The sequence below is a fragment of the Epinephelus lanceolatus genome, chromosome 8 (assembly GCF_041903045.1).
Source record: "Epinephelus lanceolatus isolate andai-2023 chromosome 8, ASM4190304v1, whole genome shotgun sequence".
Taxonomy (NCBI): domain Eukaryota; kingdom Metazoa; phylum Chordata; class Actinopteri; order Perciformes; family Serranidae; genus Epinephelus; species Epinephelus lanceolatus.
Genome location: NC_135741.1, coordinates 44823305 through 44836308, shown reverse-complemented (window position 1 = coordinate 44836308; position 13004 = coordinate 44823305). Strand labels below are relative to the sequence as shown.

Below are 13004 nucleotides of genomic sequence, written 5' to 3'. Positions count from 1 at the left end.
AATACTGTTATTTGAAACATGGAGTGGCTTCTTCATGATTTCAACTTACACATTCTGCAAAAAAATGAAAATCTTTTTTTCTTTTTTTTCGACTTGTGCCAGGCCGACTTGTTGCTGGGTTTCTCGTGGCAGGCCACATATTATTGTCAGTGGCCTGGCAGCAGGCTGGCCAACTGAGCGGGCTTCCTGCACCCAACCCCTTAGTCTGGCGGAGTTACTCGTGCTTATAGTTACGTCTGGCCCCTGTGCATGGCTACAGTGGCACACAGCGTCTGCGGTGTCACCGTCCGTTGAATGCGGAAGATGTTGTGCTTTTGTTTATAGTTTATTGGTGTTTTTTCGTATTTACACACCTATTGGGTATTCCCTGTTGTTAATGCACCTGGTGGCGGGGACGTCTCATTCGAATACCAGGGCAGGGCTTGTGTACCTGCATCTGCTCTGTCTCCTGGGGCCCCTCACGGTGTGTTCCTAAAGTTATGACTAACTACAGTACAGGGAGGGAAGATAATCTCGATACGATAGAGAATGTAATTTCTAACCTTGGTTCTCTGAGTGAGGAGATTATCTCCCCAGGCTCAAGGCCGTTTGGTACCCGTTCCAATCAGTGTTAATCAGTGGGTGCATGCGCAAGGTGGGGCTTTTATTGCCTGGCACATGCCAGCCACATAAAGTGGTGTGTCTTAAAGATTATTAATTTTCCTTGACGATTACCCCAGATGGGGATAATTCCCATAGTTATAACTACTGGGTGGGGACATAATCTCCTAACTCAGAGATCCAAGGTTACAAAGTACCCAAACGATCTTTTCCATACAGTACAATTCCCATAGTTTTTGTAACCAGCCAGCAAATAGTGATACATTTGATAGCTGCAGTTAATAGAATCTGGAGAAGGTAAGTATGAGCCTGTCCTTCAATACCATCTAAGTATTACTCCGAGTAGTGCTACAATGGAGTCCCTGGGCAAGTCAGTACCAAAAACATCCCTGAGCGTTACATATTTGTTGTCCCAATAAGTCTTAAGCTTTTCTCTGCATGCCCTCCAGCAAGCACCATACACAGAAGTATCAAATTTACATGTTATATGAGGTAGTCTAAAGAAGTGTACAATAAGTTTCCATCTGCATTCTCTCCATGTATTTGATCTGGTGACCATGTGAGACCCTGAACAGATCATATTCCAGGTCTCATTGGGGATTGGTTCCGGTAACTGTAGCTTATTTTCTTATTGGATTTAATATAGAGGGGCTTATCCATACTCAAAAATGCACTATACATACTGGAGATAATTTTGCCCATTGAGTTATTTATTTGTAGATTCATCAACAACATCAACAGCTTGAATCTTAATAAGAACATTTTTTTGTGTAAGAAATGTCTAACTTGTAAATATTTATAGAAATCTGTCTGCGGAAGATTAAATTATTTTCTTATTTGTTCAAAAGTTTTAAAATAAGATACGATAAATGTTTATTGTCATTGTACAGTCATACTTGTGTACCACAGCACAACAAAATTGGGATACTGTCCACTTTGGTGCAAAGAAGGCATATAAAAAACAAGATAAAATAAAATATATGAAGAGTAGAAAAATATATACAAATATTTTTACGAGTGTTTACAGGTACTAATGTATATCACGCTGTTACTGTGATGGTAAATGACTTAAATATTGAATCTGAGTATATAATGACAACATTCAGACATGTAAATGTGACATCTGGACTGACACCTTCCCTCTGCAGCTGGGTTCGGGATTTCCTCACAGACAGACCCCAGACAGTCAGAGTTGGTACCAGGCACAAGCACGGTGAGCACAGGGACCCCCCAGGGCTGTTTGCTGAGTCCTCTTCTTTACACCCTCTTCACCTATGATTGTGCCTCCACCCAGTGCAACACCACCATCATCAAGTTTGCGGATGACACAACAGTCATCGGACTGATCACTGGTGGGGTGGAGACAGACTACAGGGAGGAGGTGGCTCAGCTGGTGTCCTGATGCCACACAAATAATTTCTCCTTAAATGCAGAGAATACTAAGAAGATGATTATCAACCCAAGAAAGAGGAGAGACTAGCTCAATCCACTTCACATCGGTGAGAATCAGGTAGAAGCTGAATACATGCCCAATAGTTCAAGGTCTTCTGACTCTTTAAAAGTTGACATGGTGTCTCTAGCTCAAAGTATGAGGGACAAGAAGAGGTTGAAAATCAATGAGTTTTGAAGAGGATTTGAAGATTTTCCAATTTACTTCCATTCACACTAATTAGACTGCCACTGCAAACCCTCATCGGGCCATGGAACACAATTAGCAAAAGTGTTAATCCGACTGTATTTGGTCAAGATATGAAAGACTGTCTGTTTTGAAAACAATGTGCAGGAATTTGTTGTTTTAAATTTTGGGCGTTTTTTGGACTATCAAAATTCTATTAATAACTTTTTGTCAGGAGAATCCACAGATGCTTCATGCAAAGTTTGGTGCAAATCAGTCAAATCGCCTAGGGGGAGTTTGAAATAGTAGGTTTTTCATTGTTTGCGATTTTGTGAATGGAAAGTTACCCCAAAAGTGGGCGTGGCTTACACCACACAATTAAGCTGAATTCAGAGAACACGTAAATAGAAGGTTTAACAGTGTGCGACATATTATGTGGGCGTTATTAGCCAAAAACGCTTTTGCATTGAAAATAGTGCCACCTGCTGGTCATTTTTGGTGTGTGAGTTACAGGGGCCAGTCTATACCACCCCTATCAATTTTATTTCCATGAGTGTTATGGTGTTGGAACAGTGCCAAATATTAAATTAGACAGCCACCAGAGCGCCACCTAGTGGCGGATCGGTAAGTCCTTCGTCAGATATCCTCAGGAGGGCACTGACAATAATTATACCAAGTTTCGTGTTAATCTGCCCAACTGATGTTGAGATAAAAATACTTCAATTTAAAGAGCGCCACCTTGTGGTCATCACCCGAAACTTTGCACAGAGCCTCAGGGGCTCATGTGGAAGTGGTAACCTGAGGTTCATGTCATTCGGATACACCAATATGGAGATATGTAGCACTTCCTGTTTAGAACGAAATCTGCAGGAAGTTGTTATTTAATAACTTGAGTATTGTTTGGACTATCAAAGTTCTTTTAATAACTTTTTGTCGGGAGGGTCCACAGATGCTGTGTGCAAAGTTTCATGCCAATCGGTGAAATTGCCTAGGAGGAGTTCAAAAAAGGTTTTGAGACATTTGAGACATTTTGCGAATTTGCAAAAAAAAAAAAAAACGGCAAGCGGAAATGGGCGTGGCCAATACCACAAGATTCAGCACAATTCACTGAACGCATGGATATAAGGCTTTTGAATGTGCGACAAAGTATATGGGAGTAATGAGCCAAAACGCACTTTCCTTAATAATAGCGCCACCTAGTGGTGGAAATTCAGGATGACAATAGATTATAAAATTTTTCGCCAGGTGTGACTTATATTCCAAGTTTGGTGAGTCTTGGGGTATGTTCAGGCAGTGAAAAATGCGATCATTTTAGCGGAAGAAAAAAGAAAAAAAAATTAAAGCTGCAAGCAGCGTTTGGCGGGACCTCGCACTCGCACCCATTTCGGCCCCCAGCTTATGTCGTCATTGTGAATTATTTAGAAATATCAAACATATTGCCACAAACATCAGAAAATCCTTACAGAGCTGAACGTTTTGATGTTTGAATGCTTTCTGTAGCTGTAGGTATGTAGAAATGATGTCACAATATGCAAATTAGATGAGTTAATTCATTCCCATCAGATTCCTCTTACTTTATTTTGAGGACGAGATGACAAAAACAACACAAAACAAACGAAATGTACTGCGTAAATATGTTCAAAATGGTGTTTACTGAGATTCATGAAATCGAATATGGCTGCCATGTAGTGACACCACAATATGCAAATTAGATTAGGTAATTTACTCCCATCAGATTCCTGTTCCCTTATTTCGAGGCTGAGATGACAAAAATGGCACAAAATAAAAGAAATGTACTGTGTAAATATGTTCAAAAGGCTTTTTTACTGATATTTATGAAATCCAATATGGCCGCCGCCTAGTGACCCCACAATATGCAAATTAGATGAGTTAATTTACTCCCATGACAAACTTTGGGTCATGATGAATAGTTTTGTCATTTACAGTATGCCTTTATGTCTCACCACTTTCAAGCCACAGCCTTTTGAAATGTTGAAATGAAAATGGAAATTTTTTTCCTCAATAAACTCTGGCACCTAAAGGGTCAAAATGGAGATTCTGCCCCTGTCATATCTGCATGTAAGATTTAGACACACACACACATCATGTTTCTGTGAGTTTGTGTGTGACAGCGGTTGCCATGGTGATGAAATAGGTGCACCTGGGAGAAGAGCAGAGAGAGACAGACAGAACACAGAGAGAGACCTGTTGTAGTGGAGATTTAACTCCTTGAACAAGTTCTTCCCATTCCCAGATTCCCATGACTTCTGTTTAGCAGCAGTTGAACTGGTATGTGTGCGTCTTTAAAGCCGACACAATAAACGGTGTAGGAGGAGATGTGTTTTTTTTTAAGAGCACGTTTGAGGGGAAATCTTACTTTGAAAGGGCAAATAGCTCACTTCCTGTTGGATTTAGGTCATGGGTGTTAGCGTTTTATTTGTAGGTCGAACACTCCAGTTTTGGTTTGATCTTGATACGACATTCCTATGGGCTGCAGTGGCCAGTTTAGTGCACCTATGTGGCGCTAGAGAGCCCATTTTGGCACTGTAGGGGTTAATAATGTGTGTGTTCTGTTTCAAATGAAGTTTCTGCTGCTGTAATCTGTCCTTTAAAGATTGTGAGACACACAGACCAGAGAACCCTGTGGCTGTGTCTGTGTGTGCAGCCGTTGTCATGGCGATTAATGACTTGCCCACACCTGTGGCAGACACAGACACGTCAGGAAAGCAGATCACCAAAGGCTGTTTATAAAGGGATTTAACTCCTTGAACAAATGCTTCGCATACCCAAACCGTTGGTCTGAGCAAGAAAATAAAGTGATTTTGAGAGACAGCCACGTCTCGTGAACGCGCGTGTCGCGTTTTATATTTCTCGAGTCAAAAATGTGGTCAGGGGAGCGAGTTTAAAATGTGTTGCACCCCAGCTGTTTCCAGAAATTTCTCCTCAGAGTTTACATGGGAGTGAATGAGAAAAAAATCAGCGCTCCCTTCGCTTTGGAGCCACTCAGCAAAAATGTGTACGTGTGAGAGATTCCATGTCAACATATCTGTGAGCTGGACAAATTTTCCTACGTTTTGTGGTATAAATTGTGTGTGTACAGTGAAAATTGTGGCCATGGCAGCGAGTTAAAGACAAAAGTTTTAGACGATTTTTAGAGCCCCTCCCACTCTAGCTCACAGCATTCCGTGCAATACACACCCATTGTAAACTGAGAATTTCTCCACTTTTGCTCATGGTACTTTGAGAGGCACAGATGAAAAACGGTAAAAGATATGAAAAAGATGAAAACATGAGTGAATAGATGAGACCTGTGGCAACATTTGAGAGTTGGAATGGAGTCTGTAGCACAAAGTATGGAGACGCTGTAAATGCTAGAAAAAGCCCTAAGATTGGTCTCTTTCTCCCCCCTGCTGCCATTCATTTCCTATGGGACAGCTTTCGAAGATCGCCAGGACGTTTTTCTGACATCTCACCTTATGGAGGCCATAAAATCCAAACTAAGCGAGTAATGAAAAAGTTACGAATAACTTTTGATTAGAACGAGTTGATCTGTCATCTGTGCAAGTTTGAAGCCGATTGGATAAGCGGTGTATGAGAAGAAGATTTTTTAGGAAAGGCAGTTTTAAGGCAAAATCTTACTTTGAAAGGGCAAATAGCTCACTTCCTGTTGGATTTAGGTCAGGGGTGTCAGCGCGTGATTTTTAGGTCTTCATGAGACAAACACGCCACTTTTGGTTTCATGTTTCTACGACGTTCCTACAGGCCGTGGCGGCCATTTTTGTGTGCCTAGGTGGTGCTAGAGAGCCCATTTTGGCACTTTAGGGGTTAATGTCATGATTTTCTAAAATTTTTCACCGGTTCTGATGTGTGTGCCAATTTTGGTGAGTTTTTGAGCATGTTTAGGGGGTCAAATTCCAGTTCAAAGAGGCGGCGGGAGAAAGAATAAAGAATAATAGCAGTCCTCTGCCTTCGGGCTTGGTCCCTAATAATAATAAACGCAGCAAAAACAATAGGGTCTTCGCCTTCGGCGAGGACTGCTCTGTGAGCAGTCCTCTGCCTCTAGGCTTGATCCCTAATAAACGCACCAAAAACAATAGGGTCCTCGCCTTCAGCCCTAAGGCAGAGGACTGCTCTGTGAGTAGTCCTCTGCCTTAGGGCTCGGTCCCTTATAATCGGCTCATAATGTAATAAAATCATGAGCGCATAATGTAATAACGGCTTTGCGCATACTGTAATAATGTAATAACTTATTACATTATGAGCCTTACTGGCGCCACTCATAATGTAATAACAGTTCATAATGTAATAATGGCTCATATTGTGAGAAAAGTGCTGCATTATCATCATTTTTACCTCTTAAAGGTGCAAATAAAGCAAACGGCATGGGTTTCAGCGCATTATTAAACAAAATTTGTGAAAGCAAAAATTATTTAATATTAATTACACTCTCACATTTTATTATGTAAGATGTATAAAGTTCAGCCATGCTAGTTATGTTGGTGACATATGGTGATCGTTTGATCCTACAAAGAACATCTACCATATTCAATGTGCAGTTTATGATTGTATCAACACTGGGTGTGGATGCAACCGCAATAGTATCCCCACATGGTCACTACGATGAAAGTCTGCCATTGCTGATTCTAGGCCATGGAGACCATTATGTTAGCCTTGATGGATCAGTCAGACCATTCATTCAAAGAATTCAGGAAACAGAGAAGCAGAGTGTGCTTTTTTATAATTCTGGCTCTGATGCAGTTCCTGACTCTGACCACCATTCAAACCCTGACTCTGACCATCACTCTGACCCCAACAATCATCTTCCTCTGGACTCTGACCACCATTCAAACCCTGACTCTGACCATCCCTCTGACCCCGACAATCATCTTCTCCTGGACTCTGACCACTCAAACCCTGACACAGTCCATCATTCTGCCTCCAACACAGAATGTCACACTGGCCCCGATATTGTTTCTTCTGCAGGTCCTACAGTGCCAAAATGTATCTTTCATGCTGACCCTGACACTCTCTTGGTTGCTAGCCCTAACTTGCCTCTGCTCGTACTGTCATCCATTATCCAGTATTGCCTGTTGATGGATTTTACAATGCTGGGCACCTTCAACAGAGTTTCCAACTTGTTCAGAGAGCTAACCCTGCCATTCCTACCAAGAATTTATATTCGTGATACTTTGGTGGAAAGTTTAAATATTGTGACAGATGAAGACTGCTGCATAAATATTAGTGGGTTATACAGAGCAGCTGGACGCAATAGTGGCCTTGCGTCGAATATCAGGGAGCTCTTCAGCCAAAATGCCAGGTGGATTACAGCCTGGATTGTGATTCAACATATATCCTTTGGATGGTTCCATATTACAGACATTTATTGGAAGAAGTAAAGTTTTTTTTTTTTTTTTTTTTTTAATCCCATTAAGCCTTGATCTGAGTGAACACTGGCACAGTCACTGACAAATGGAGCCCCCTGGACTTGATTTTTGTTGGCAGCTATAATTTATGGTCATGTATTATTTATGCATATTTATGTTTAATTCAATTTATTTGGACTTATGTTTTTATTTGGGTGTCCTGACAGGCTGTGTTTACATTTTAAGAACTTTTGAGCTGGTTCATTGTTATTACATGGTTCTAAAATGCTCTTTTCATTCTTGCACAAGTTCCAAAATAAAGTAAATTGAATGAATATGTCATGTATTTAACGTAAGTAGTAGGAAGACAGTGCGTAAAAGTCTTTATTAAATTGGCATTAAGACCAACAATAAAATAACAGCAACTGGAAGGTCTTCATCAGGTTTTATGGAAGGAAAGAGTGTTAACTTATTATTGTGTCTTGCATTTACTGTAGCAACAGTAAACAAAGAAGCTAAATGAACTGCAGTCCCCCTCCTTCCCTAATCCACCCTCTTCTCCTGCCGGCTTTTGAGTTGGTTACTGTCGCGCCACCTGTGTACAAATCATAGTCAAACACAGACCTCTTCCCTTAGTGCATTCTTGTTGTCAGTGTGCAATTTTGCTTCTCTTCCTGTTTACGTATGTGGCCCACCGCGTATTGGGGGTGGAGGTATATGGCATCTAAGTTGGCCATTGCTCCACTACGTTTTGCAGAAATTGTGTGATCCTGTGACAGACAGACAGAGAGACACAGAGGTGAAAGCATTTCCTTCCACCCCTGCAGGAATGGAAGAGGTAAAAATGATGATAATGCAGCACTTTTCTCACAATATGAGCCATTATTACATTATGAGCTGTTATTACATTATGAGCGGCGCCAGTAAGGCTCATAATGTAGTAAGTTATTACATTATTACATTATGCACAAAGCCGTTATTACGTTATGCGCTCAAGGTTTTATTACATTATGAGCCAATTATTACATTATGAACTTTTATTACATTTAAGTTACTACATCATGAGCCGTAATTACATTATGAGCCATTATTACATTATGAGTTGCTACATGCGGGGTGTGGATTGGTCTCTGTTGAGAGCAACGTCTTTCAATGTCCGGGCGAAGATGGGGACTGTGTGTTTAAATAGATGGACATGGTTGTAGAGACAGTTGATATCCAGGGTGGGATGGTGGGCCAGGTGGACATTGGGCCTCAGGACACAGTCTCTGGACATACTGCTGTTGATCCTGTGGATGGTGTCTGGGTGGAAGTCTTTCCTTGGCAGCAGGGTTGACATGACCACTCTGCTGTTGGGGAAGGTGGTGGAAGCTTTCTCTATCACTCTTCTGAGTGACTCTGACACTCTCTCCTGCTGGCTCCTCAGGTCGTTGGAGCCAGTGTGGATGATAATGAGGCTTGGAGAGCTGCTCCTCTGACAGCAGGTCCATGGCATGTTGGATGTTTGGACACCGGATTTTAGCCACTTTGTGTGTGGGGAAAAGTTATTTTTCATTTAAGAATTTGCCATTGGAATCAATTAGGATGGCAATTTCTGGCTTCTCTCTTTGCTGTCCTGGTCTTGAGGGATCAGTGGTAGTTTTGACCTGTGGGCTGGTGTTGGTGTTGATCTCTGGGTTGATGATGGTGTTGATCTGTGTGTGGGGGGGTGGAGCTTGGTGTGGTGTTGGTTTGTGGATTACAGGTGGAGCTGGGAGTAGAGGGAGGCTGTTGAGTTCGCAGGTCCTGGTTGCTTTCAGTGGGTCTCACAGGATCCTGGTTGTGGTCTGGGTTTGAGTCCAACTGCTCTTTCAGGGCCTGTATAGCTGTCTCTCTCTCCCCTGAAGCTCCTCTGACAGAGTAGTCAGTTCTCTCCTCTAGCTCTCTCTTTCTCCTCTCAGCTCGCTCACCTCCTCTCTAAGAGCTGTCAGTCGTGCCATGTGGTTCTCTCTGTCTTGTTGCCGCTCTCTCGGTCTTCAGGATGGTCAGCTCTCTCCTATAGCTGTCTCTGTCCTGACTCAGCTTGGTCAGCTGTGTGCTGATAGTAGAGGTGTCTTGTTGCACTGTGGTGGCCTGGGTTGGCTGTTGGTTGATCAGCTCTCTCAATTGTACAAGCTCTTTCTCCAGCTCTGTGAATTTCTTCTTCATATCATTGATGGTGTGGTTCAGCTGGGGGTCCTGGGCCTGTTCTGGGCTGATGAGCTCATTTTCCTGAGGGGGCTGGTCCCAAGTAGGGCAGCTGGAAGTAGGGGTGGTGTCTGTGTCTGGCAGGGTATGGGTGTTGACAGTGGGGGCAGACTTCTCCTATTCTTTATAAGAATGAAGTCAATCTTAAACTGCTTGAGGTTTCCTTGCACCATGATAGTCCCGTTCTTATATATATATTGACTGTCACCATGACACTGTCTGGGTCTTCTCCCTCTTTGATTTTTAGTTTCCGGCCATTACAGATCCCCTCTTTCTTTACATGAGGATAGTGGGCATTTATGGCAACGTGCCATGCTAGTGGTTGGTCTGTGAGTAAGATCAGATTGCTGATAGCTCCACTCTTGGATAGGTCAGAAAAGAGTGTCTCTGGTCTTTCTTTCAAGAGTTTCTGCTTGTATGTCTTCCTGGCACTTTCATTTGTAACATTGTGTGGGTATAACAGTGGAATAGCCTCTGGACAGACTGTGGTTGAAGCCATGGGGTTCTACTGCTGCACTGCTGCTGTAACTGCTCCTTGGTAACCATTGCTAGGGCTTTGTTTGTTGGTAGCTAGCTGTTAGCTTTAACACCAAGCTAGGTTTAGTTTATTTATTATTCAGCAGTTATAATAGTTAAAGTTTTTGTAAATCCTTTAGGTTATGTTGTCTCTCTGATGATCTCACTCACTTCTTAGCTTGGTGTCAGTTAACCAGCAGGACAGCTAGATTAACTGTCAGTTGGTTAAAGTTTTTTGCTAGGCTTTTCAGTTGAGCAGTATTTTCCCAGGTTTCTTGCTGTTTTCTTGCCTCCACAGAGGTAATTTCTCCAAATAACTGTTTCCTCTTCATTCTTCTTCCAATTCTTTCAAAAAAGTAAGAGTTTATCTCACTTTAACACACAAAAAGAAGATCTTTTTCATGAGCTTATGATATTGCTGCTGTTTATTGCTATCTCTCTCTCTCTCTCTCTCTCTCTCTCTCCCTCTCTCTTTCTCAATTCAATTCCATTAAATTCGCTTTATTGGCATGAATGGTATCAACCGCTGTTGCCGAAAGCAGAACGTACATACAGACATACAATTCAATTACAATACAATTAATACAATACATTAAATATTTTACATTAAATACATTTCATATGGGGCGTCGGTGTCTTAGTGGTAGAGCAGGCGCCCCATGTACAAGGCTGTTGCTGCAGCGGCCCGGGTTCGACTCCAGCCTGTGGCCCTTTGCTGCATGTCATTCCCTCTCTCTCTCTCCCCCTTTCACACTTGTCTGTCCTATATATTAAAGGCTAAAAATGCCCAAAAAAAATATCTTGAAAAAAAAAAAATACATTTCATATTAAATAGGCAGATACAAATACATTAAATATTTTACATTAAGTACATGTTACATTAAATAGGCAGAGTGTTATAAGGAGACTGTGTTATTGTGTTGTTGTGTCGCTCTCAGGCTGTGACATGCACTGACATATTTTGCTGCTTCTATGGCACTGACACTGTTTTCTCCAAGTAGCTGATGCATTTTCTCCTGATCAGAGAGGGTATCAAAATCTTGGAGTTTATGTTTCATTTTTGAAAAGAACTTGGTTCTAAATTCTTCATATGTGTTACATTTTAAAAGGAAATGTTGCTCTGTCTCCACCTGTCTCTGTGGACAGAGCTGACACAGCTGGTCTTCTCTGGGCTGCCAGGTCTGCCTGTGTTGACCAATCTCTATGGCCAAGCTGTGATCACTGAGTCTGTACATGGTTAATGTCTTTCTTAGTTTCTGATCAGTCACGGTGGTCAAATAGTTCGCCATCGTATACTGTCTATTTAGAGCTGAATAGCATCGAAGTTTGCTTTGAGTTTTTGTGGTACATGTCCAATAGTTAATGTAATTTTCTTTTTCTTTAGCTATGATTTGGTTGGGCCCGATTGTGTGAGGGCTGTCCTGAGGCCTTGTGTTGTTAGAGGAAGTGAACCTCAGGACCAGCTGGCTGAGGGGACTCTTCTATATCTTCTCCTCTTGACTATGGAGAGCTTTGTAATGATAAGAATTGGGGTCACTTGCTTTTAGGTGTTGGTAAAATTTGATGGCTCTTTTTTGTATCCTAATTAAAAGGGGAAATTGTCCTAATTCAGCTTGGCATCCATTGTTGGGGGTGTTCCTATGGACTCTGAGAATGCTCTTACAAATCTCAGTGTGCAGGGTTTCGATTGGATGTTTGTCCCATTTTTCAAAGTCTTGATTTACAAGAGGGCCCCACACTTCACTACCATACAGTAAAATAGGTTCAATTATAGAGTGGAATATTTTGAGTCAGATTCTAACGGGTGTATCTATGATTGAAGACTTTTTTAAGGCGTAAAAAGCCCTTCTTCCCTTGTCTCTGAGATCATTAACAGCCAGATTAAAATTTCCTGTAGAGCTAATTTTGAGTCCCAAATATGTGTAGTTGTGTGTGTGTTCAGTGTCAGCGGAGCCCAGTAAGAACCTGTTTGGGTATCCCTGACACCTGGGTCGTTTCTGGAAGACCATAATTCTAGTCTTTTCTAGATTAACTGTCAGGGTCCAGGTCTGACAGAAGTTTTGCAGATGATCTAGTTGCTGTTGTAATGCGTCCTTAGATGGAGCTAACAATATCAGATCATCTGCAAAAAGTAGGCATTTAATTTCTGTGTCAGAGATGGTGAGGCCAGGGATATCAGATTGTTCAAGTGATTTTGCCAGTTCATCAATATAAATGTTAAACAGGGTGTGGCTGAGACTGCAGCCCTGTTTCACCCCTCTACTTTGGGGGAAGAAATCTGTTTCCATGTTGTCGATTTTCACAGCACATTTATTATTTGTGTGCATTGTTTTAATTATGTCATAGATTTCCCCCCCTATACTTTTTTCAATTTATTTTAGGAACAGACCACTATGCCAAATTAAGTCACATGCTTTTTTGAAATCAACAAAACAAGAGAAAATTTCTCTCTCTCTCTCTCTCTCTCTCTCTCTCTCTCTCTCTCTGTGATGTGTGGTTGTGCTGCTGCCGTAGTCCTGCCAGATGCCTCCTGCTTCTGTTGTTATCATTAGTCATATTTCTATTTCACCCATATCTTATTATACACATGATTATTGTCACATATGTATACTATCAGATATTAATATATACTTCAACATATTGTACCACAATAGCCGGAATTATAATTACAATATTATTATTAC

At 41.5% G+C, this 13004-nt stretch overlaps 1 protein-coding gene across 1 annotated transcript in view; it reads left to right on the top strand.

Moving 5' to 3' along the window:
* efhd2 (EF-hand domain family, member D2) overlaps positions 1–1832 on the top strand; it is a 74069-nt gene extending 72237 nt beyond the window's left edge. The window contains exon 4 of the mRNA XM_078170351.1: positions 1749–1832. Within this exon, the coding sequence (XP_078026477.1) occupies positions 1749–1817 (69 nt within the window). The 3' untranslated portion in view covers positions 1818–1832. The remainder of the gene's footprint in view (positions 1–1748) is intronic.
* The last annotated feature ends 11172 nt before the right edge of the window (positions 1833–13004 follow it).